This window comes from Zonotrichia leucophrys, chromosome 2 (assembly GCF_028769735.1).
Source record: "Zonotrichia leucophrys gambelii isolate GWCS_2022_RI chromosome 2, RI_Zleu_2.0, whole genome shotgun sequence".
NCBI lineage: Eukaryota > Metazoa > Chordata > Aves > Passeriformes > Passerellidae > Zonotrichia > Zonotrichia leucophrys.
In genome coordinates this window covers 33232525-33259240 of record NC_088171.1, presented here as the reverse complement: position 1 = coordinate 33259240, position 26716 = coordinate 33232525, and the positions used below count along the sequence as shown (strand labels likewise).

The 26716-nt window shown below is 39.7% G+C and overlaps 1 protein-coding gene and 1 long non-coding RNA gene across 3 annotated transcripts; both read right to left on the bottom strand.

Moving 5' to 3' along the window:
• Window positions 1-295: 295 nt before the first annotated feature.
• Window positions 296-10874, bottom strand: LOC135443082 (uncharacterized). The gene is made up of 2 exons (XR_010438805.1): window positions 10778-10874; window positions 296-1012 (listed from the first exon to the last, which is right to left on the bottom strand). It is a non-coding gene; the product is annotated as an uncharacterized LOC135443082 (long non-coding RNA).
• Window positions 10875-12951: 2077 nt separating this feature from the next.
• On the bottom strand, window positions 12952-23716 carry FAM221A (family with sequence similarity 221 member A). 2 transcript variants are annotated; one of them, XM_064704486.1, is made up of 7 exons: window positions 23490-23716; window positions 21763-21936; window positions 21104-21294; window positions 18332-18538; window positions 17415-17525; window positions 16671-16759; window positions 12952-14963 (listed from the first exon to the last, which is right to left on the bottom strand). In XM_064704486.1, the coding sequence occupies exons 1-7, from the start codon at window positions 23543-23545 to the stop codon at window positions 14901-14903; spliced, it is 891 nt and encodes a 296-aa protein (XP_064560556.1). In that variant the 5' UTR covers window positions 23546-23716; the 3' UTR covers window positions 12952-14900. The 2 variants fall into 2 exon arrangements, with proteins under 2 accessions (XP_064560556.1, XP_064560557.1); XM_064704487.1 differs by lacking the exon at window positions 23490-23716 and adding an exon at window positions 23041-23302.
• Between the last annotated feature and the right edge of the window lie 3000 nt (window positions 23717-26716).

Sequence of the window (26716 nt, the reverse complement as noted above, 5' to 3'; positions counted from 1 at the left end):
CTGGGTTTAACACACACAAAAAGTAAAACTCCACAAATGCATCAATTGTGGCAAATGTGGCAAAGCCTTTCATGCTACCCAGCAAAGGACAGATGTTTTCATGCAGCGCTGAAGCTGTCCAGCTACTCATATAAAACTAAAAAAGTATGTAAATAGCTGTTAAAGTCTGGTTTTTAGGACAAAAATAATTCCAACATACCACATTTTTGCATAACTCTATCCTTTTCTGAGTTAAGTCATTCTCTGTCCAAGTCTTCTGCAATTTTTCCAAGGAACACAAAACAATGAGACAAACTTCTGTAACCACTTTTATGGCTTGTGAGAATTTTCCCCAACACAACTGTACCTATGTGTGATGCCTAAATTATAAGGAGGAAACAACATTTTACCAGGATTTTTTTTTTTTTTTTTACAATTCAAGCAGTTTAAAAATTAACTCTATTCAGGCCCCTTGAACATACAGATTTTCAGATAACACCTGCTATGTTAATAATTTAGTTTCTTTCAAAAGGTAGCAGCAGCATTTTGTCTCCTTCAGCTGGTAAATTTTATTTTTTTTTTAAGAAATGTGGAAGGACCAAAAATACACTCATTACACCCCAGTATTGACCAGGCTGCACATGGCAATTCCCTCCTGCTCCTAATTTCCCTTTTGTCCTATTTCCTCTCTTGGTAGTTCTTTAACTCATCTTTCACACACACATATACCAATGTACACTTCACTTCTTAAAGGAGCTGAAGCCAGTTCTATATCGAATCTCTTCCCACGGAACTTTTGTCTTTTCTTTTAAAACTAGGAAAGTAATTTGGGCTAATCAGAGAGATCCATCTCTCACAGCACTACAAACACCCCAGGAGCTCTGAAACCCAGTTGCCTCTAGCAGCTGGGTGCTTTTACTAATGGGCATTTTCCTTGGAGATGGAATCGAAAGCTCTTCCAGTAGAGGGGTAGAAGGGAACCAAAGTCATCTGATAAGCACGGAGAGGCAGATAGTGCAAATTCCAAAAGGAGCTGCCAAAAAAAGAAAACCGGGTTTCAGCCATGCTTCTGGGAAATACTCCCCTCTCCATACATGCAACACTGCATCTTTCTTAGAAAATTAAGAAAATGAAACTTTTGAGAAACAAAAAAGCAGGCATGGTTTCAAGAGATAAGCAAGGCAATGATTATAGTCCTATTTTAGAAAAAAAAATACCTTTTTTTTTTTCAATGCTTTCACCCTAGCAGCCAGACCTCATATTTTTGTTTCAATATAAGTATGTAGAGTTTGTTCAAAGCTTTCAACAGTTTTCTTAGATGCTTCCTTCTCTATGAATTATTTATCATTTTTGGAGCAGTGTTTCAACAAAGCCAGGGAAAGATACATCAGAGTCACAAGAGCCAGCCAGTGCTACTAACACACAGACCACAGTTTAGACTTCTGAAAACTTGAGATAAACACACACAGAGCTGGCCCTCCTCAAAACACTAACAAAATGCCTAGAAAGACATACAAACCAATGAGAATAATTTTATTTTCTTTAATAGTTTTGAAAAGGCTAATGGCTAATTTCCTTCCTCTCATTTCAGTACTGCATTTCTCCAACTATTCCCCATTTGCTTGCAGGTCTCCAAACAATATGGAATTTCTTCTTCCCTGGCTGAAAATTCCTACCCATTAGTTCAGGGAGATCAAGTCCAGGGTCTCATTAAACTCCTCACTCCCATCCCTGCCACACCTCAAAGTGGTGCAGCAAAACTCTCACTCCATGTACAGCCAGCCTGACCTTCCTACAAAGACTATTCTCAAGACAAAACAAGGAATATTCTTGACCCAAAAAAAGCCCAAACATCACATCAGGCTATATCCCTCAAGGGGCAACCTAAATTTTAAAACTCTTGCTCTCATTCCACAGAGATGTTTTTATAAAGTCCTCTTTAGGTATTGAAACAGTCTTTAAATGTCAGAGCTTTTCAGACTCACTTGTATGATAATAAATCAAAAAGCATAACTAAAAATACCAACAGACAAACAAACCAAAAAAATAGAAAGATTGCAATATTCTGTATTTTCACACGTGCACACATAGTCTTATGATAGTGCTTTTTTTTAAGTACCCCTCAAAGCCACCACAAATCAGCCTTCTCAAATAAATCATTGCCTATCATAGTGTTTTTAGCAGTGATCAAATAATTTCTCACATTTAAATGAATATTCACCTTTTCCTTCAAAGTTATTTACTTGAATTCAGCACAAAATAGTAACCAAAATTTGTAGAAACCAGTCTTTTTAAAAAATCATCATGTTACATTTCCTTACTTCAAGTATTTTTTCTTAGCTTTGTTTTGTGGAAATTTCATTTGCACAGACATGCACAAACTTTGTATCTTCAGTGGATGGAGGATCCATGCAATGACAGTCTGGTTTATGTAGAAACAGATGTTCTAGGAAAAGCTAAGCAAGTAACAAAGCTGGTTATGACTAATTTTAGTCTGCAAGAAGAAGAAACAGCTGTATGCGAGTCCAGGTTTGGGGTGTCAAAGGGATTTCCACACTGACAGATTTTCCCTTCCATTTCTGTTGTTTGCACAACATTTTCTGAATTCATGCAAACATAACATGTTTTCACACAATCCCTTCATATTTCTGCTGTTTATCACACTTAAAACCATTCACAGCCTTTTTATCTGTATCAGTAACTATTAATAAGTACTGTGCCTCTCAGATAGTGCCAGAAAGAAACAAAAGCATCCTTTATATAAAGCAGCAGTTAAGGAAATACCCTAAAATTCCACAACTGCTGTGATTCTGTGATGCTTAGGAACTTTTAGCCAAACACAGAAATCCGTTTTTTCCTTTGTGTAGGGGGAAAAAAAATTAGAGAAAACTCCTTGCGTTTTCCCAGTCACTAACTCAAAACTCTTTTTCATTCAAAAACCATCTTACAGTACACTTATATCTTACAACATCTTAATACAAGACCAATTCAATTGGTCTAATACAATTCAAGTCCATTGTAGCTCAGATCTCCCATCTACTAAATAAGCCAAAGCACGTTAGGGTTGGTGTTTGGGATCCCTACCCTAAAAGTTGTTTCTGTAACAAAAAACAGTGATGTGAAGCAATTTATCTCTGAGTACTGTGATGATACTACACACTACCAAAGCTGCACTACAGCCCACACCAACTCCATCCTCACCTGCATGGCTTTGGTTTCATCCTAGCTTGTTTCCTTCACAGGCATGCTACCCCAAAAATGCCTCTGATGTGCAAAATATACAGAAATGGGACAGAAAATCTGCTGGCTGCTCCCTGCTCAGGCCAGTCAGGGCAGCTTTGTACATAAAAGTATCTCAGCACCGAGTGCCAAAAAAACAAAGCTTTCTTCCTTTTAAAGAAAATCAGATTCACAACTCTACCTCAAAAAACAGGGCAGATCAAAGTATCAAAATAATTCAGTATGAGGCATTTTGCTATAAATTTAGACTGTTTTGAAGAGCACCTCTTTTCATATTAGTATTTGTTAGCAGCACAGACTTGCCTAAATTATCTGACTTCAAACCAGAACTGGGCACTCCGCTGGTATGTGGAAGGCTGTGCCCCCAGGTGATTCATTAACATGTTCCAAAAGCTCAAATTATGGAACATTAGCAAATCCTAAACAAGTTTTTTTTTGAGAACATTATACTCCTTACACCATCTCAACTTTCTGAATGCCAAGTACGGGTTTTTTCCCACCCACAAGCATTTTCCTCAGCAGCCTGTTGCCATGGCAATCCTAGCAACTGCAGGACAAGTCTCTTAAAAAAGATTTCTGACAACAGCTGTATCTGCCAACTTAGCAGCACCTCTTGTCAGTGTAATTACAAGTTGCAGAGAAACCCGTTATCCCCTAACAGCTTGCTCCAAACTGTGATAGCTGGCTTTATTTCATATAAGCACACATTGTTACATTTCCACACAACTAAAGCACCATAATATGTCTGTCCGGGTAGGCAAGTATGCTTTTGCAATCCATATTTGTGCACAGTGGGTTTTTAATAGAGATAAATGAAGAGGGGATACCTTCAAAAGGCCTCGAGGACAAACCTATGGAAATTACATGGATGATAAAAACACTGCAAAATCTGCTTAGAGGTCTCATGTCCTGCAACCTTCACTTTCAACAAAGCGTTTTGATATCTTATCCTCTACTGGAAGCTGCTACCCCTTCCTTCTTTTCCAAATCTTGCACTAAGACACATAAGAACAATCTGTCCCTGGAAATCAAACAAGGAAGAGCAAGCTCTCCAAGCAGCAGCACTACTAATGAACCATTTTCTATAGATGAATGTCCTAATTCCCACCACCAAAGCATGCACACATCCTCACGTGTATTTTCTTTCTGTTGAGTACCAGTACTGACTGCTGCTGATAAAACAGGAATTAAAATTAATATTTTAGCTACTCACTCCTATCTTCTCATATACTCCCATCCCAGCAACTAAACTGATCAGATCACTTATACCAAGTGTCCTATGACATTCCACTGCCTTACTTTGGGCCAAATATATGGTTTCCAGTAAAATTCTGAGCTGGCAGCTATCACTCAGTGTTTACTGAAACTATTCATGTAGATATTGGGAAAAACCAGTATTGGCAGTGACCAGTTTCATCATAATATCAAAGTAGAAAAGGATTTGAAAGACCGAGGAATGTACCCAAGACCTTTGCAGGATATCTGTGAGAAATTAATCTTTTATTAGCAGGGTTTTCTTATCATTACCCTGCCACTTCTGAAAATGTGGCATTCATATTCTCTAAAAAAATCCCTTTGCCCAAGATTTTTCTCCTGGGAAGCTGAGAAGCCTAAGAAAAAGGAAAAGAATTCTTATCTCGATTGCTTCTCCTCTGTTTTGCTCATGTGGAATGTGTTTGGAGATTGTTTACCCAAAGGTGATTGTCTGATTGAATTCTGGTGTGAGTTGTTTTGACTCTTTGGCCAATCAGTGCCAAGCTGTGTCAGGAGTCTGGAAAGAGTCACGAGTTTTCATTATTATCTTTTTAACCTTGAGTAAGTAGCCTTTTTGTATTCTTTAGTATAGTATAGTATTCTTTAATATAGTATTATAAAATAATAAATTAGCCCTCTGAAAACATGGAGTCAAATTAATCATTCCTACCTTCGTCAGGGCATTCCCAGCAAATACAATATGAAAACTAACCAGTTTTCCAGAAAACTAAGAGTGGAAGGTATCAAGTCTGGAAAGCTACACAGAGAAAGCAAATAAAAAGGAACCTGTTGAAGATCGCAATGTAAGTTGTTTTCCATTACCGTCTGTATGGCAGACGACCATTGTCAAGTGGGCAGTTTGCTTTATCTCTGAGTGACCACATTCACACCTCACTGGGGAGGGGACATTGCTGATAACAGCTATTGAATGTCACTGCATGGCTGATAAGAACTATAACATCCCATTGTGAGATGCTCCGCCCAGAGGGAGGAGCCAAGCATTGCTACCCAGATATTATCCAGAAATTTTTGAGACACCAGCATGGCTTTCTCCATGAGATTCCCCAGAGAAATAGCAGCTGTCTTCTTCCACGAGATCTTCAGAGGAAGAATGCATCCTTCTCTACAGATCCCCGTTGCTCCAACAGAACCACGCCTGACACTTCAAGAGGACTGCAGCCACATTTCCAACTGGACTGCTACCAACACCCCACAAAGTGTCAAGTTGGGTTCTGACTCTGTCAGTCTTGTTCTAGTGTACTGCATTGTTTTTAGTCTTTTTTTTTTTTCTTTTCCCTATTAAAGAACTGTTATTTCCTGCTCCCATATTTTTGCCTGAGAGCCCCTTAATTTAAAATTTATAGCAATTCAGAGAGGTGGGGAGGGTTTACATTCTCCATTTTCACAGGAAGCTCCTGCCTTCCTTAGCAGATTCCTGTCTTTCCAAACCAAGACAGTACCTTAAGCAATGAAAACTATTTAAGATTTTTTAAATTATTTTTAAAAATAGGAGAAATAAGCAAACACAACACTCCAGGAAATAGACAACAGATTTCCATCTGTTTTAAGTAGTCACATTTAGCAATGTCAATAAGACCACAGGGATGAGGCCATGCACAAGGGCTCTTGGAAGCCCTTCTACATGATGGATGGATAGACAGAGCAAGCTGGACAGAAGCCTCCTGCCTCCTCCTCTGGCAGCCTCTGCTCCCAAGCCACGGGCTAGTGCAGCATGGGCAGTGCCAGTGCCCATCCCTGAGGAGGCATTGAAAGGCTCTCAGGCTCTAAGGGTGTCCCTGAAAGGGAGAGTGACATCAGCAGACCTTGTCCAGGAGTCACCAGTGTACCTCAGAAGGGCTCAAAGCTTTTTAAGGTCCTGTTGCCATCAGCTCCTGAGCCTTTCATGCTCAGTGCTGGCCAGGTGCAGCAGGGCTCCTACTCCCACCTGCTATTCTCTCTTTGGACCAACAGTTTGCACAGCACCCAGGCATTCAAGCAGCTCACAGGTGCACCTGAATTTATCTCTCGGTTCTGTGACCAAGGGAGGTGGTTTTTCCCTCAGAATGGGAAGAAGCAGAGGTACTTTGTTTCCTCAACACCAGAAAAAACTTGGGTCAGATGGAAATAGACCTGAGGCAAATAATACTCTAAAAATCACTTCCCCAGCACAGCCTGAACCATTTTTGACAAAACCATTTAATTTCTAGAGTATAGCCATGACAACAGATCAGAGAGTCCTTCTCAGCCTGCCCTGCTTTCAATTAAACAGACTCCTCTGGTGAACACTGCGCTGGTATTTGGAAGCATCTGTTACACATCCTATCATCTAAATGCTTTAAAATTTGTTACTCACCTGGTCACACCTCCTTAAGTTCAGACCTGCTGGTATCTGCAGTGCCCAGAACCTGTACTTCTCATCAACTCTTGGACATTGCAAGTTTGGTGGAATTTCAAACATGTTTGGTCTATTCAGAATTTGAAATTTTCCACAGTCACCTGATAGTGCTTAATGAGATAACACAGAAATCCGTGGAGATTATGCAAACCTCCTGCAGAAATGTGCACTGACAACTACTAGAATACAAGCACGCTGCAGAGGACACAATCATCCATACTAAGGCCAGATGCCCTTCAGAGGAAGGAGCTGAGTGAAATCTCTTACAGGGGCATCTGTCTAAAAGCTCAGTGACAAAACTTAAGTAACAGAATAGATCTCTGCTGGCAACTTTTTTCCTCTAAAGGCTGCAATTGAGAAGCAATATAGAAGACTTTCTTCCTGACCAGCAATGTAATCTGATGTTTCCATGCCAAAGGACCTTTCTAGACATTAACACTTTAAATAGGAACTACTAGCCCTCTGCATCAGTCTCCTAATATTGATTAGCAGCTCTTTCAGGTCGTTTCCATCAGTGCTGACATGTCACACAAAGCCGACCATTACCATCAGACAGAAGTTTTGAAATTAAATTACATTTCTTACCAACATTAACTATAGCTCGTGAATCTCTTTATCAAGAGATACAAACAGCACTTTGTAAATTTGTCATGTTTGCCAGTCTTTTCCTTACAATTTTTTCAAATTACAGGTCACTTGAATGTGTCCCATGTTATTCACTGTTTTAAAATGCATTCATGTTGCAGGTTTCAAAAAGAGAAAGATTCCTTTATTACTATCATTTTGTATGTAGAACTGACATACAATTAAAAACTTTAATAAAACAGTTCCTGCCTATTCACTGCTGATCTCTTGCTGTATCAATAGCCGTCTTCAGAAGAACAGCCGCCATAAATTGGGAAATAAAGGAAATTAGGAATTTAGAAATTAGGAAATAAAAAGATAAAGAATGCCATTATGAAATTAGGAAATAAAAAGATAAAGAATGCCATAAGCATACCTCAAACTGGTATTTGTGGAATGGGATACAGATCTTATTTCTACGCTTTCCTGTAATTATCCTGACAGAATTACGGGAGAAAAAAGCAATGCATTTGATATCTTATCTCTCATAAAAATATATGCAAATGCTTCAAAAAAATCCTCTAAAATCAAAAAACAATAGATCAAAGTTTAGTGACTAGAAAAATGCCAACACCTTACACAACAGCCTGTTCTCTTAATGTGTTGCTACATTCTATTGACAGCGACATCTTAATACACATGACAAAGAAACAGGTCAGTCACAAAATAAACGTGCAGGTTTTGTTTACTTCCTTTTCCAAGAAGAACGTACAAAGTCCTTTACCTACACACAAAAAAAGTTCAGACACATCTTTTAATTTTGGCTTAGTTGTAATAGGCAAAATTATCAGTAGTTCACATGCAAAACCAAAGCTGCCATCATCCTTTTTATGCTTGTCATAGAACTGCTATTAAATATGTCCTTGTCTTTTCAAGAGTAGTTTGTCCAGCACATTCAACATTAAAGGTTTTTAAAAGGTCTTTTTTTGCTTCTTGAGCTGGAACAAAGAACTAGCTCTCTTAAAAAGTTTTGCTCTCTCATTAAAGAAATCCCATAATGTATACTGGACGAAGAAAGAGAATTCAGCATTTTGTGTATTACCATTCTTCTAGTATTTCCTGAGTGCTAATAAAACCCAAAACAGCGTTTCTATAATTTCAATGAAGTGTGAAGTGCAGCAAAACTGCTCACACAAAATAAGTATTTTCTTTAGGAGAGCCAACAGTTCTTAAAGAGAACTTAAGAGAATATAACCCACAACATATTCAAAGATTAACAAGTACCTTGAAAAGTGATTGCATAGAATTAAAGCTTTTACATGCAGATAAAAAACAAATTCCACACATATACAAGCTACTTACCTTTCTAAAACCAGGTTTGCCAAAAACTGCATTAGTCTCAGGACAAACCTTTGTCAACGCACAATTTTTTTCCAAGAAGTCATTACATCTCCTGACATTTGAAGTGTGGAGAGACCATAGAAGTTATTAGCTGTCATTTTTCATTGGTGTTTGATGGCTTATAACAGCCAAAAATTAAATCAAAACAGTCTCACTGCTGTTGAGACAAGTAATGCTCCACCTTAAGCTTTCAGTCTTCATAATTTAGGTGCATTTGCAAGCCTGCTCTCATTTTCTTCCAAGAGTTAATGAATCACATCAGGACAGGTAATGTACCTCAGAGAAACAGTTTGCAATGAACGTTTTTAACCATTTAATTACAAGCTAGCAGTATGCAGATCTTACTTTTCAATCCTTCCTCACAAATGCTAGCATGTATCTGGTATCCGAAATCAGAGGAGGCAGCAGTTCTGGCATACTCCTCCTTACATGGAGGACTTGGGTTTTAGGCTGGCTAAGAGAAGCATAGTTTCCTCTCTTATAACTTAGTATCTGCACCATTGTAAAACAAGGTCAATTCCAGAAATATGGCTTTTGGTAGACAACATTCTACCTGTAATTCAAAGGAAAAGATCCAGAGTTCAGAGCTGGAATGAAAACGCCTGTGCAACTGAATATTTTGTTAACCTTAGAAGCACACTCCTACACTCTGTACCTTACAGTATTAAAGAAGACACTCTAAATGAGTCTCAAAGCCAGAATAAGAACCCAAAGGAGAATTACCTATGATTATTAAATCTAAAACCCCCTTTATTAGAAAAAGTTATTCCATAAGCAGAATGAGAAAAGTTTGGTCCACCTTGCTGAATTCCTGCTGGGGACAGGACAAGCAGCACTGCCTCCTGCACTGGCTCAAAGCCACAGAGATTCTGACCAACAAGCACACACCAATTAGCCAGCAGACCACAGAGGAAAGGCAGCCTGTGGTACTTCTTCTGGATTTCCCCCTCTCTCTGCTGCAACCCTCACATTAAAGAAAACTATTCATTGTTTGGGTATTTTTACTTTTTCTCACTCCCCTCTTTCAACATCCTCCTGCCCATCTACATAAAAACTGATGCTTTTAGGGCAGGAGATACACTCCCAGCAGGATTCTAGCTGCCTCCTACAGTACTCTTCAGTCAACAGCAAATATTTTAGCCCTAAATTCATTTATTTTTTGGCCTACCAAATATTCAGAAAAGCATAGCTATGAACTTATTTGTGCAACAAATTCTCACTCATCATGTATTCATTTGATGAGCAATTCTTTTTGACATTACAGAAAAGAATAACTGATTTCAGTTTGAAGGGGAACAACAGTACTTGAAATTCTGAAATCTGAATTAGATTTTTCTTTTTCCAAAATATATGCTATTTTTTGTTCTCACATATACAGAAACTTGCTGGGCAAGGGAGCATAAGATTAAGCACTTCAGGTATAATCAAATAATTTTGAATGTGCTCAGCTGGTGTGTAACAAGATACTCTGCCTAGAATGGGGTAAACTAACTTGAACAATACCCTATTTGCAAAGCTATCTGTGCTGCTTTTGGTGTTGAATAAGTCTGAAAGCAGACTGACTCATCAGCTCCAAAATGAAACATCCTGAGAATAAGGTGAAGATGTAGCTGGCCTGGTGAAGTGCCTGATAAAAGAAGGGAAAAGTGATACTACTGATAACTTATCTAAAGCTGCTGAAGTGACACAGCTGGCTGGAGATTTCTGACTGATCAGTCCCAATCTTTAATGGCCTTCAGGGGTCTTCTGACATCCCCCTTCTTGGAGTGTGTGGAGATCCTCCCCTGGGTTTGCGGGTGCCCCTCAAGGCTGTTCCTCAAGGCTAACGAAAGAGACTTGCCTACGGTCTTTGGTATGAGTCAGTAACATCAGTCTCTGTTATCTTATATATCAAGAGTTCTATTATCATTATAGTGTAAGGAATTCACACCACCAGTTTCATACCTCCCCGATGTTTCTCATAGGCATCTCATCTAAACACTGACTGATCCTGGTCCTTGCAGCAGCCATCTAACTCCAGTTCCCACCAATCCACTCTTTTATGCCACTGTTCTTATTGGCTACAGGTGTGGCCTGTTAAGACCAGGCCTGCTCCTAATCTTTAGTAATTGCTCCAGCTGCAGCTCGTTGGGGGATAAGATTACATTCTATACCACCTTCATTTACCCATACTGTATCCCTCTACAAATCTCTACTTATTAATTGGCTTTGCTAACTTTCCCATAACCGCTTCATTAGTGCTTAAAAACAGAGAATTAGACTATACTAATAGTTACAGCATCTGTCTGTGGAGTAAATAATTCTGATCAAGATATTTTAGTCTAATCATATAGACTAAATATTTTACACAAATATATCTGGTTTGCCATCCTTAATTCCATGGGACAAAGTTTTACAAAGGTTCAATAGCACCTGGATAACCCTTTAGACATAAACTGTTGACTCAGTCAGGGTTTAAGACTGGCTCCAGCCTCACATAGACTCCTCTGTGAGGAGTTCAGAAAGCAAGGGAGTCCTTTCTGCACCTCGTGACTCAACTAATAAACTTTGTGTGAGGTTCCCATCCTGTTTGTCACACAGCATCACACAGGGGACAGGTTATGGCTGAGCCTGGGTCCTCCCCCAGGGGGGTGACTAAAGGAGCCCAAAGGATCAGAGCCCAGCCATGCCAGACAGCATGGTACAGTGAATGGAAAATCAGAGCTGAAATCAGTGTAATGATTCCTAATGGTTCCTAATGATTCTTTCTGCCAGAGGAGAGAGGCTGAAAGCTCCAAGGCAAGAGTAGGCTTCTAGGCAAAAATAGTATATTTAGTTACAAAAAAAAAATCCCATAACAGCAAGGTCTTCTAGACTGGAAAACCTTTGTTCTTTTATTTTTCCATTCTATTTGTGCTAAGAACAAATACTATCACTACTTACATGGCTATAAACTACTTCTAGAGAGGCTCAGGGACACACAGCCATGAGACCTGCCAGTCATTTAATATGCACAACATGCTCCAAAGACACTGACAACTTGACAAAGTCACTGCACGGATGCCATCCCTGGTTGTGAATTCACACATGGCATTCCCCTCACTCCCAAACCTCAGACAGACAGACAGACATTTATATTTAGGATCAGAACCACCCAGAATGGAGAGGAGCTCCTTGCTCTCCACTTAGGATCACTGACCACTGTCCACTATCCTAACAGCCAAGGAACATCTGAGCCTTTTCACAGGATGATCCAAACTAGAGGAAAAATGCTGTTGTGCACTCAAGGAATGTTATAATGCTGGCAAAATACTGATCTGAATGCCAGCTATTTTAAAAATAAGACATGCTTAAGCACAGCCCAGGGCCTATGCAATTAGGCTTTAACAGCTTAGAGAGCTCATGTGCATGAGAACAAACCTTTTTCCCTGTGCCTGACTCCTTGGACTAGGCTCAGAAACAGGTAATGCTTCCAGCTGAACGACAGATATACAACCACCCAATAAATCACACAGGTGAATTGGTAACTTATCTGTCCCGTGATATTTTGTTCGAAGTTCATGGCTGCTCTCAGGAAAACAAACCATCAAGTACCTGTTAAATCCAGCTCATTATTTAATGAACACTGCTAATGGCACACATACTAGCATTTGATCTCTGCTTTTATAATTAAAAAAAAAAATCTTTTCTAAAAGATGTATAAAGAAATTTTTGAGTAGAATTGGAGGTTGCAATATTGATCCTGCAAAACAATTCTTGGTTTTTTAGGATAAATTAAAATTTCATTTAAGATATGACATAAGTGTCCAGTTTTCACAGCCAGCAAGGTTATGAGATATATTGTACCTGGCTTTTCATGTATAGATACCAATAAAGTTTCAGGAAAAAAAGTAGTATGCAAATACTAAGTCAAAAACATGCCTTCTAGTAAGGAAAGCAAGTTTCTTTTGCTTAGACATCATCAACATGAGTGAAAAGTGGTCAGAACTCCTAAGCAGTATTTAATGGCATTGATATTTTTATGACTCAACCTATTTTCCAACTAAAAAGAAATACTACTAAATAAATGTAGTAACTTTTTTATATCCTTAGTGTGGAAGCAACAAATATATTAAAGCACAAGATATTTTTTTAATTACTTTAATAAAACCAGGTTCTGATTATTAAAGTACAGTTTAGTAGGTCTCAATTTGGCAGAGCTAACATTTAAAACAGACAAATACTGTCAACTCAAAATGTAAAATAAATTATTTCCTAGAATATATGCTCTCGGTATCAAAAGGAACACAAAATAAAAGTTTTTGTAACCTCTCTCTTTAACAATATTTTGCTGTGAGAAAGCTGACTTCTGCAACACGCACACAGACATTTCCAGAACTGCATTCCCCAATGGGTGTAGTAACAGGGATAAGTAGGAAACTAGAGTAAACTTCCACAATTATGTTTGTAATAATCTCTTTGAATTTTTTTTTTTGTGTATTTTTGTTTTACTTTTCTTTATGAATGTTATTTATGTTTGTTGGTTTCTTGTGATTACATTGTGAAAACCCCATTTATTTTCAAGACCAAGCAGAGCATGTGTAGAATGGAATGCTTGCCAGGGCCAGAAGAGGGAGCTCAAATGAGTACTTTCATTTATTAGGCTAAAACAGCTTGTAACTGTAGAATTTAACAGTAGAGGTACTTTTAAAAGATTAATTAGAGACTTTGATGCATTATGCATTTAAATTTAAATAACAGATTAGTCTCTCTGATTGGCATCTGTACTAAGGACAGTATAGGTCAGAGTAAAAGGTTAAAGGCTCTCTTAAAACTGAGCCTCCACACCACAGGTGATATCTGGAGAAAACCCAAGTTGCCCTGCAGTAAATGCCTTCAAACTCACCTCTTTTCCTTTGCCCATCAGGCACAATCAGGCACTCTCTCCAATGGGAAACAAAGCTTTGCAGGCTTCTCCCAGTTCTTGCTGTAAAGTCTCAGTACACCTCCTGTAAGGTCTCCTCTCCAGTCCAAGAGACACGTCCAGGTATTTTTAAGAAGAAACTGAGTTACACCTCTCTGTTCTCAAAGCAGAATCAGTTAACTCAGGCTCTGCTTTTGCCTCCTAAGCTGCACTCTCTGCCAATTATTCTGTACCAAGTTCTTGCTGTGCTGCTTTGCAGAATACATACACCACACATTCACAATTTTATATTTTCCTGTCCACTACCTTTAATGCAACATAAATTGCCACAGCTGTGAATATGAACAAAGAAAACAAAAGCAAATCTCCCTGAGGTGATTCAGTCTGTGTTGGATTAGACATGATGAAACTTTGGATAAATAAGTACGTACCAAACAGCATGCAATGATTGTTTTATATGCTATAAATAACATATCTATTGCCACTTAAGGTTTTCAGAATTTTAGTCTAATAATTGTTATGGATAGTAACAGACAAATAGAATTGGGGGAATAGTACCACTAGAGAAATCTGGGATAAAGTATACAAGCAAGATCCCTTCAAGTAACTCATAAGCTTGGAAGTGGGTTTGCAAGTGTATAGAATGTCACATTTTTAAAAAAACATTTATATGATGGCAAGAATGGAGCCTACAGAAGTGTGAGAGAAGAAGGGTATGTTTGAATTTTATGTCAAGGAGATGAAATCAACATAAAGGGGAAAAAGATTTAAAGAAAATATTAAAATGTCAATATTAACAGAAAAAATCTCACCATATAAAATCCATAACCAAGATGAGTTTAAAGGACTCTACAAATAAAGAAGATGTATCATAAAAGTCTAAGAATAAGACATCTTTTCTTTGCCCTCCTACAATCTAATATATAAATACAAGGTTATTCTCTCAGAGCTTAAACCCTCAGACCTGCAACTCTCTAAATATGTTTCTCCATTTTCAAAGAAATATCTGTGTAACAGTTCTGGAGATTAGAAACACATTGATTAAAGAACACATTTTATTACAATGAGATAATTAAAATTAATTTCAGCAAAGGAACAAAGCAAAAGAATAAATAAATGAATAAATACAGCTATGCAGGTAGGCACAGAGAAAAATAATCAATGCAATAATAATCTTTATTAATCTCATTGCTTCTTTGATGGCACTGGATTCCTCTCTTTCTGTTTAGCAGCCTTCTCCATTTTCAGCTGTAACAAAAGAAGACACCAGCAGTGGTTCAAACACTGGTTTGCAAATCAGCTAACAATGCAATATTAAATGTCTACATCCAGTCACAAATTTACCAGGTGGATAAAATATACATCCAGTGGAGAAAGGTACACAACATTATTATCCCTGCTCACAAAGGAGCACTTCCATGGCACTGCAGCTCCTTCCCTAAGGAAACCAGGCTGCCTTATCTCTGCTAATGGCAGTTCAGGTATTTGAGTATCCCTCAAGGCCAGTGTGCCTCAGGAATGTCCAGGGTTTATCTCCATGTCAATGGAAGGTGGAGCAGTTTTATTGCAGATGTCTAACAGACACAGATAGATGAACCAGCACACATAAAACCACAAGGGAAGGGTGCTGAACCTTCATCTCAGAGCCTCCCTGCTGACCCACAAGGCCATTACTTCCTCCTGTAGGATTTTTTCTACCCCACAGGCTGTTGTAGCATTGTAAAATTTATCAACACATACACATTTCACTCTGTCATTTCGTAGCAAGACTATTTATCCAAACAAATATATCTGTTGGTTTTAGAAGCTACAATTCTTCTCAAGAACTGTTATACTAGTGAATGAAATAATTTTTAGAGCAATTATATAAAAGGGATATGGAGACTTTTGCATCCCATCTAACACATACACTGCTGTTTAAAATGCTAGAAAGAAAGAATTAACATGCTTGTTCCCATCGTAAAATAATACCAAAAGGAAACACGACCTCATTGGGATGTCTACAAATTAACTTACTGCTAAGCAAATGTTGTTGGTCAACACAAAAATGCATTTTAAATCACTTTTCTCCCTTTGGAGGCTTGAGGTTTTTATCTAAAATTTCTACAACCTTTTGCAAAGTAAAAATAAAATCTCAGGGGGAAAAAGAAACAGAGAAATTTGAATTTGATGTTTTCTATGAACCAATGTAATATTTGTAACATCTGTCCATATTTTCTGATTATTTACAAAGCAATGAAAACTATTTTGAATTTCACAAAGCTAGACCAGCTTTCTCTTTAACAAAACCTTGTTGCAAGCCAGCAAGCAAAATAGCAAAACAGTTTAGATTTTAAAAGTTGATTATGCAACATTGCTTTACAAAAGAATTCATAAACAGTCAAGACATACTTCAGCTGAGATGGTGGAGCTACAGGGCTAATGTGAGAAAAGAATAGGTATTTTAACATGTGAATAACCTACACCACAGGGCATTTAAACTAAAAATAGTGTGGTGGAGGAGGCACCTCTAAGAGGGTGATACAGATCATCTAAGAAAGACAGACCAAATTTAGCCAAACTTACACAGACAGTCATTAAAAAAAAATTAAAAAATAAACTTTTATAAGTGAGGTGGCAAACACCTAGTCCTAAATGTCAAAGGGAGTTTCTGTGACTCTGAGTTGTTGTTTCTTTCTGTCACATAGTCAAATGTTTTGGTTTTCTGTAACAGAGAGTTACCTCAATTAAAATCTGCCTGGTTAAGGTAAATGCCATCCTACACATGACTGACCTCTGTAATCCTGTAGTAGCTCATAACTGTATTTTAAAATTGATGTTAAGAAGCTAGCTTTCTCAGCAGTTGAGAAGGAATTATATAATGCATTTATATGCCATTTAAATTATACATTTATGGAGTTTAGATATCCTGTTGTGAAAGTGTATTTAAATTAAGCAATAAATGTAATAACTTGCCCGTTCTTGATAGCGTTTTTCAAAGTAAGCCATGTCATCAGCTTCTGATTGTTTTCTGTCAGAAACTTGCCCTGTGGCACTTGAACTACCTGAAAAACAAAACATAAACAGAAAACAAAACTCTTTTTTTATTAATGATACTTGCTATTCTGTTAGTTATGTTTTATATTTGTCAAAACCCATTTAAAATGAGAACTCACCTTTACAGACAAGTACAAAAGCCAGTATTTGGGATCAAAGAGAAACCTTTTTCAAATAGGCTTGCAAATACTATAAATGTTTTAAAGGAGTTCAACTGTTAAATTTATTGGTACATTTTTGTACGAAATAAGGGACATATAATAAGTGTAAGTGATCCATAATCCCACATATAAAAAGCTTTATGGCACAAGGCAGTTTCACAGGATTGTGCTGAATATGTACAACCCATTCAGATATGATGAGTTTCTAAGAGAAATTAAGAATTTTAAAAACTGATCCAATGAATACATGATACCATTGATGGGAAAGATAACAAGCACTAAGACAAAAATAATTTCAGGTAAAACACACATCACAAGCAAAAATAACAAGCGTTAAGTTATTCTAAGCATTTGAAGTACATGAATGTTGTACTGACTTATCACATAGCGAAGGTTCAATATTCATTTTAATGCCCTGAGCATCCTTCAATTCATTATTAAAATCAATTAATTATATATTAAGTTATTTTTGTATAACAGTATTACCCTATTTATACATCACCTGCTATTTGTGGCATGGATTGAGTGGAACTTGAAGGCCCCTGAAATGCTTTTAGAAATGGATGATCCATGCTAGTAACCGGGGCTTCTAAAAGTTCAGCAGAAGGAGCACCTGTCAGAAAATAAGGTGAATGGAAACAATAATTAACTCCAGGAGATACAGTCCTAATACACATGCTGGGGTCAGAACAAGGTTACAGATTCATATCTACAACTCTCAGCGCAGACCCCATAAACTGGAGTTAACTAAAGCATTACAAGGATGGCTTCAAAGGCATTGAAAAGCTTTGTTTCTTCAATCACTACAGTTATGTTTTAGTTTCTAAACTTCCGAAAAATCCAGGAATCCAGATCAGAATTTAAAAAATAAATAATGGGTATGTGGCAATAATAGATAAACAGTATTTCAGGACAAAACATGTGCATTACTAAATGACACAAAATTACAGAGCAGAAAAAGTATCGAGACCAACTAACATATGTGTTAAAAAGTTCTACCAATTCTACCTCTTATTTTTTGTGCTGAACAGTTATTAACCTTTGAGTTTGGAAACAAAACTGCTGTGAATATATAACCAAGAAATACCTGGACAGAATTAGGCAAAAGGACTAACATAAAGAGAGCATGGTAGTACTAGGTTACAGGAAGTATTAGAAGTTACAGGTTCTATCTAAAAGATATGCTGCATTTCAAGCAAAAGCAACTGGGTTGAACATCAGAATAGCTGGAAAAGAGTTTTTTATCAACTCGCTACAGTAAGTAGGACAATGTGATCCCTTAAAACCTTGAGGACAGCTGGAAAGGACAGTCTTTCTGCCGTTCTACTCCTATTCATCCAACTTGCCTTCAAACTTTGAAACTCTATTTTGATTTAGTACTTTTCAAAGGTGGAGAATTAAAATTTCAGCTGCACGTACCTATTCCACTGTCATCAAGCCTCATGTAGCCTTCTGCTAGAGAGCTAAAACCAGTCAGTCCTCCCATGGCAGCGTAAGGAACATCCTGCCCCACGGGCTTTCCTTGGGCTAAGCGCTCCTCCTTGGTTTCCACAACTGTTTCGTGAGCATATGCTGGCTGACCACAGGCACAGGTAAAGGAGCTGTGAAAGCCTGAACACTTGGAACCTGAGAAACAAATAAATCAGTGACATAGTGATGGGATTTAAGCATCCAGCTCTGTGAAAAGGCTGTTTAAAAGAGAAGGAATGACTCCTGGGATTAGACCATGAGGGCCATCCAGTCACAGGATCTTCCTGAGCCAAGTTTCAAGTATCTCTGAGGATGGAGATTCCACCTCTCTGAGCAGCCTGAACCAATGCTGGATCAGAAATTACTTTTCTGATGTCTAACTGCATTTCCTATGTTGCAACTTGTATTTATTGTCAATAGCAACACACCTCTCCGTCCACTTAAATAAAAAGAAAAGTTCTGACATGGGTAAAGCTGACAACCTGCCAGCATTTTGGCAGAATTCCCTCCATGTATAGCACATATCATTGTTGCAGGGCTAATCATACCACAACTTATTACACAAATCACAATTTAAATATCTTTTAAAATTAGCAAAATTTTCTCAGTAGCAAATAGAGACTGTGGAAGCAACAAAATAGGTTCTATACAGGAGTATCATTAGACTGACTTTCAGGGATTTTTTTAAGCTTCAGCCACAGGATGGAATTGAAATAGTTATACAAATGTTATGTGACATTCTGAAACAGAGTAAATTGACCTGTCTGCCCTAGCTGCATCTAAAGCTGTCATCAAAGCCCCTGTGGAGCAATGATGTGACCAAGAAATTGAGGAAGTGATGTTGCAAATGTTTCATTATACAAATCACCCTTGTCCCAGCTCACAGTTCATTTTGTGGAGCATCGTGAAAAATTTCTTTAAGTCTTTCATAATATGTTGATCACATTCTTGAAAATGTTAAAGGTTTTTTAATATTATTTTGGGCACTCCTCAGTAACAGAACTCTATGTTTGGACACAGAATATGCAACATATACAGAGCAACAAGCAGTTAAGTTTTTCAGTTATAACTTATCTGTCATCTTAGATTTTTCAACACTGGACAAGACTGATATCATTACATTAAAACAAAACAACTCCAAAATAGAAGCAATTCTTGGCACTTCACTGTGAAATCTGTGACGTCCTCAGAAGTGTTTGAGAAACACTAAGCAAAAGGCATTGTATATATTAATATTGAAAACACTGTGTTCTATGGATTCAGTCTGAATTATCCAACTGCACATCTAAGATTTTCACATTACATAGTGCGAATTCTTGGAAGGCTGTCATGTAGATATTTTATGGTTTATTCTGTGGGATAGGATTCTCAACCAGCAAAAGCTGTTTACACTTTTTTTCTGTACAAAATAGAGACATTTCATGAAAGAAATTTAATAACAGTGCAGAACTCTAGCAAAATAAAAATCTTCATCTTATGTAATTTGAGGTTTCAAACTAAAAGATCTTGAGGCATTATTTATTTCCTGTGGTTAATAATTACTGTTGTTTCATAATATTAACCTCAGACAACTGGAGCAAAAAGCTTCCTCTTCAACCCTTCTCTAAGATCTTGCTGAAAATCCATTCCATTTGCATTTCAAGACCCACAATCTCTATGGTCATGAACAACTTCATTAGAGTGCTGGCAATAGAATTATTTGGGAACAGAGTACTACTTCCTGTTGACTTGAGAAAAGACATAAAAATATAATATATTTATTGTTATAATTATTATATAATTATATTAAAATATAATATATTTATTACTATAATATTAATGTTCTATTCAGCTAGGCAATAGAGGAATGGAGATCAACACTTTTCTCTCCCAGCTACCAAGTTCAGGTAGAAAAGGCACGTGCATGCAGCTGAAGTGACAATCTGCAAACAGGGTGCTTTGATACTGTCTAACTTCAGGCATCTGTCTCCATAATCACTTATCTGAAGCATTCAGGGATTTAAACTCCTTCACAGGACCAGGCAAAACTAAGGATGTTGTTCTAAACCCTCCTGTGCAAAAGGTGATATCTTCCTTCCCACTTGTCATCCTTTCTCGAGGATGAAAACACACATTGGTTATGAGAGGAATAGCAGATTTGTCTTTACAAACAAGCTGTGGGTCTGCTGATAGATAAAACCAGAACTGGGAGATAAAAGAAACAATGGGAAGGATTCCACTGATTGATGAATGGAAAAAGATATTTGCTTTTACAAATAAATTTTAGGTTTGCTGATAAATGAAATTAGACATTGAAAGATGAAAGAAACAATGGGGAAGAAAAACATCTAAAATCTGCAAGAATTAAAAATTAAAAGGGAGAGTTATACATTAGAGGGAAATCTTTGGTATCAGGCATATCCGGAGTCTGTACCTCTCAAGTACCTCAGCCAATGGGGAAAGAGAGAAGGGAAATGCGGCCGGGAAATTGGGATAAAAAGGAGGCTGCGTCCTCCAAAAATTCGAGAGATCCCAGGGGAATGCCCCCATGGGCTCTCCTTTATTCGAATAAAGCCAGAAAGGACTCCTCTGTCTCCTTTTTGGACATACACCTCTGTTGTTTGTGGATTAATTTCCCTGGCAGTGACAAGGGCAGCGCACACCCCACCCCGTGGGCAGAGCACAGCTCCCTCAGGCGCTGTTCCCGCTGAGTTTCCCGGCGGGAATGCCGCAGTGGCTTACAGGAGTTGCAGGGGAAGCCGGGCGCGGCGCTGTGCTGCTCCGCCAAGTGCTTGCAGCGGCAGCGCACGGGCTGGGTGCCGTTCAGGGGCACAAAGTGGTAGCACTGGCACGGGCAGCCCTTCACTCTGCACGGCACGCTGATGGGGCGCTCCTTGGGCAGCTCCTCGTAGTCTGTTTTGTGTTGTTTATACCTAAAACAGGAAAAGTAATGACTTTTATAACTTTGCCGGTATTTATCAGAAAACTACCTGAAAGGCTTACTATTCACAGTTTTGTTTTGAAGTAGCTTTAATTGTACTTTTTACTCTTAATTGTGAAATTATTTCAATTAAATGCATATTAGCAGGTGGTTTTACATCTATTCATCACATAAATATCACATATCCTTACGTTTCACTTTGAGAGAAATACCAGAATCAATCTGATCTACGTTAACTCATGCCTTGCAGCTGAATTTATTGAGACTACAAAACCATTTTGGTCTCAAAAATATATTGACATTTGCATTTACAAACAGTTGTTTCTATTTAAAACCTAATTTTCTCAACCCGTAAACCTTAAATAAATTTGCCAATGCGCTACTTTAATGTGTTTGGGAATACTTCACATTTTCCTGATTTTTGAAAACACTAAAGTGTGAAAGGAGGGAAGCTACCCACCGGTGGGTGCAGAAGCACAGTGTCTCTGGCCCCACAAGCTTACAGTCCATGCCAGTTGGTGATCTCCAGCTCACATACAACCTGTTCTGCAGCCGAGCTGGTAATACTTTTCTTTTGTACTCTTCATATTGCTCGGGTGTAAAGAGCTTTCCTCCATCATCATCACCTACAATTCTGTATTCATGCCATAAAAAAACCCATAAGAAAATGAAGACAATAAAAGTAGATTTCTCAGCTTAAAAAAAAAAAAATATATATATATAACAGAACTTTATCTGTAAATGCAAAACAAATCTTGTATTTCATATTACTCTTCTAATAATTTAACAGAACTATAGCTGATTTTTAGAGAGTATTTTTGGAATAATACTCCTTTAAAAAATTTGCTCTGATGGACTGAAAACCAGTTCTAAGAGAGAAGGAAAAAATTAATACAGCAAACTACCAAGGGTACTTTTGGAGAAAAAAAAAAAGCAATGAGCATCAAGGGTCATGTAACCAGCCAGCTATGCCTCAGACTTCTTGACTGACCTCTGGCAAGTCACTTCACCCATCTACATCCAACTGTACTGCAAATTTATATCAGGAGATTAATCTTAGTCTAATCTGAGTATTCAGCTGTAAGCAGGCAACCCCACTGCCATCAAAGCAACAAACATCACATCCAAGTTGTCTTCTGATTTGCAAGAAGACTATGCTGTTTTCTGTAGCTGAAGTTAGTGGGGGCTGTATCCCTCAATTAAGCCATCACTATGGTCAAATTCAAGGTGACTGAATAGCCGGAACTCCTGAGCAGCATCCGAATTCTGCATTTATGGAATTAATTAAGGACAATAAATAAAATACGTAAAATGCAATTGAGACTTAACTGCAGCACTTACCTATGCTAAAAATGATTTTATTAATGTCTGTAAATATTTCAGTTATTATTTATTTGATATGCTAAAATATGCTAAACGAGTAGTTCTTTGTCAAATTTTCTGTGGATTTGTGCACTGCCAGCACTGTAGAGCACCAGAATAATGTGCCAACACAACGCTATCATTTGCATGTCAACCCAGCCAACACCCACTGAATCACTGCACATCTTATGTAAGAAATGCCACTGTGCCTTTCCTCTGGTATTTTACTCAAGGTTTTCCTAAACTAAATTAAGATCTCATCTCAGCACAACGACTGTGTTTATTTTTGTTCAGCCTTTCGAGAGAAGCCCTGACAAGACTAGCACAGACACGCAGCAGTGTAAGGGATTTATACAATGCAAAACTTGGAACTCACGATGCACAGAATTCCTCGTACTCTGAAGGAGCAGTACGGCTGGCAGATTATCAAACAATGGTTTGAATTGGACGGGACCTTAAAGACCACCTAATTCCAGCGCCCTGCCGTGGGCAGGATGCCGCTGGTAGGCCAGATGGTCTCTCACAGCCCATCTCACGCCGCCCTGGATGCGAGGGACGATGCGTGACTTCATCGCTGACAGCCACGGCTTGCAGCACATCCTCACCGGGGCACACCAGCCACGGCACCTCCGGCTGCGACAGCGAACGGCGGGGGCTGCATGCGGCTCCACGAAGCCGCCGCACACCCCCAGGCAGCCAATTCAGGAGGGCCGGAGGAGGGCATCCCTCCGGGAGGAATGCCGGATCGGCTGCCGGGGATGCGACACGGCTGGGAACGCCCGTCCCCCGCCCCAGCGACCCCAGCGCGCCGCCCCGTGCGCTCACCGCCGGTACTCCGCGTACTCCTCCAGGGCCTGCGCATCCACCTGCAGCCGCTCCATGCCCGCCGGGCCGCCCGGGGTGCGGGGCTGGCAACGGGCAGGGCCCGGCCGCGCGCGGAGAGCGGCAGGCGGGAGGCAGCGGGGACAGGCGGGGCAGAGGCGGGGTACAGGCGGAGGACAGGCAGGAGAGAGGTGGGGGACGGAAGGGGGCAGGCGGGGGAAGGCGGGGGACAGGCGGGAGGCACCCGGAGGCAGCGGAGGGGAGGCGGGCGCAGGCAGGCAGCTGGCCGCAGCACGCCCCGCACGGGCGGCTGAGGAACGGGCGGGTGCAGGAGGCGTGTGCAGGCCCGCGGGCACGGCCAGCTCCCGGGCACGGCCAGCTCCGAGGGCACGGCCAGCTCCGAGGGCACGGCCAGCTCCTGGGCACCGCCATCCCCGAGGGCACGGCCAGCCCCGAGGGCACGGCCAGCTCCCGGGCACCGCCAGGCCCGAGAGCACGGCCAGGCTCGAGGGCACGGCCAGGCCCGCCCCGGCTGTTGTCCCGGCCGGGGTGTAGTCGTTTCCAGGCGCGCAGCGGGGCGAGGTGCTGCTTTATGTGCAAAGCAGGGAGCTAGGTGGCAACCCACAAAAAGCTAGGCCATAAAAAACTTTACACTGTTTATTACATTTTTAACAAAGGCATAAGCATTCATTGGCTACAAATTGCACGATTTTCCTACTAATTAGTATTCAGCCCCCTATTTGCTAGTCATACCTCTGGTCATCCTAATTAGTACACGGGCGCAGTTCTGCCCATTTGAGTCTGGGGTCTGTTTTGAGCAGGTGGTCATGATCGCCCACAGGTGGAATTCCCCTTCCCGCAGTCATTGCTCAGTTCTGCTGGCTTCACTCCTGGTGGCTCTCATCCAGACAGTCCATTCATCTTGGAACTGTCTTCTCTTTTCCTTAAAACAAACAGCCAAGCGTACAACGTTCACAATGCAAGTGCTCAACCATAACTGTCCAGCTATGGCTACTGATTAACAACAAAAAAAAAATTGCAAAGTTTGATTCAAATCTTGAGGGGGCTGATGTCAAGCACAGGACCCGCGTAGTGTGCACACACTCTGTGGGAAGGCAGTCACCCCCTGTGCCCCTCGGGACAGACACACTCCCTGAGCAGCAGTGCCAGGGCACAGCCACACACACCCACAGGTGCAGTGCCTCAGAAGGGCACCCACAGTCCTGGGTGCCAGCAAACACCCAGCACAGCACCCAAGCCCTCCCAGAGCCTGCCCTGCACCCATGTTGCCCTCTGCCTCTGTTTAGACCCCACTTTTCTGGTGGGTAGGTGAGGGGTACTTTTGGTTGGTCACCGATTCCTCTTCCTTTACAAAATAAAATGTATGTTCCATTAGAAAATATGTTTGGCTCATAGTTCAAGACTACAGAAGGCCAAATTTGGGAAACATTTCTAACCAAAGATGGTTCTTAGACTGGCAACCTGCAAGTCCCAATTCCTCTCCATATGCCACAATCAATGTAACCATATTGGAACAACTCCTCCAATGTGTTTTTAGTGAATCCACCACAGGCTGCTACTTCTGACACCGCACTCTCTGTGTAAAATGACTGCTTCCCCTTGATACAAACAGACTGGCCACAAAGTGATCAAATATGTGAAGAAAAAAATATAGTATGTTTCCTTATCCAAGCTTTAGGAAATTGGTATTTAAATTGTGCTCTGCCTGCTAGCATAAGCTATGAGCCTTCAGACTGTCAAATTGAGATCCAAGAGGAAAGGCTTTTTCCATACCATACAATGATACTTCCTTGGAGGAAAAAAAATTAAAAACAAAAAAGGAAAAGAAAAAGAAAAAAAAATATTCAGCAATTCAGGGAAATCTCCACATAGTTTTGAACTGGGCAAGCCACCAGCAATGCAGCAGAAGGTGGTGAAGAGGAATGTCACAAGGACCATGGCAATGTGTTGCCAAAACATCCCCCAGAAGGAGATGAAACAACAGGGACACTCTCAGTATCCAAATAAGGTGCTAGGGCATATGGTCTGGGCATTTGTCCTGTGGCTATGCCACATGTATAAGAAATTTCAGCAGAGCAGGCAGCTCTGGAACACAACACACACGTCCTGTCACACTGAGATCTGAACACAAACAGCTCATCCTCAAAGGCAGGAAGATAAGGGAGCAAATCCCCACTGCAGTCTTCAAGTAAGCTAGTGGAAGAAAATAAAATCACACCAAAAACCTCAGGATTGTCAGGGAAAAGTCAGGGGAAATTCCTCCTGTGACCAAAACTTCAAAAAAGAAACAGATGGGGGAAAGGGGACCTTGAAAGCAGGACTAGAAGCTCTGCAGACAGACTTTGAATATACTGAGGAACACAGTGCTCCACAGGAGCTGCACAAAACAGATCTCTGAGATACCTTATCTGTATGCACATTTTGCTGGTGCCAGAGATCCCAGCACTGCCAATAAAGGGGGAGGTGTGGGGGTGGGGGGAAGAGCTCTGGCAAGCCTGGTTCACACAGAATGAGCAGAGCTCCTGTGTAATGGGTTGATGTGCCTCATCTGTGCAAGATCTGTGTTGGAAACAGCCCCCTGAAATACAGCTTGGGTTCAGAGAGAAGAACCAGGTTTCATAATAAGGCAGCTTTCAGTGAGGGGTACAAATGTTAGTCTGTATGTCACTCATGTCAGTGTTTATGCAGTGAGAACTTATTGAGATTAGGAAATCAAGCCATTTTTTTCTGAGGCATCTGTCTTATGAACTACTTCCTATCAAAAAAAAAAGGATTTTTCCCCTCAATTTCATCACCGCAAGTGTTTTGCAACACAGACAGTGTTCAATTTATTAGCACCCAGTGCTAATATGACCCTCATAAGATCTGCTTGGATCCAAACCTAGATCAGTAGACTTACTTGGGATATAAAAGGTACTTTGTAATCTTTTACAGATATAAAAGGTACTTTTGTAACCCAGAAATGGTGTTCTTAGCTGACAAAGGTATCTCAAACAAAAGGTATCTCAAACACTCTTTTTACAGTCATAGCAGGAATATTGGAATATATTTTGAATTTAGATAACCCATTCCTGTCCCTCATCCCTTCTAAGAGATTGTTAATAGACAGCCAAAATAAAATTCATTAAAGATTGCTCAAAACAGATTTTTTTTTTTGTAAACTACCAAATAATTTTGAATAGTAAGAAAAAAAAAAAAAAAAAGGCTTT

What these genes read in the sequence shown, in the direction of transcription:
- FAM221A (XM_064704486.1), bottom strand. Translation starts at nt 23,545, where the DNA reads ATGGAGCGGCTGCAGGTGGATGCGCAGGCCCTGGAGGAGTACGCGGAG. An exon ending in ATCCATGCCACAAATAGCAG is followed by an intron (nt 16,760 to 17,414) that starts GTGATGTATAAA and finishes TTTGTTTTTCAG; the next exon opens with GTAGTTCAAGTGCCACAGGG. An exon ending in AAAAACGCTATCAAGAACGG is followed by an intron (nt 14,964 to 16,670) that starts GCAAGTTATTAC and finishes CTTTTGTTACAG; the next exon opens with CTGAAAATGGAGAAGGCTGC.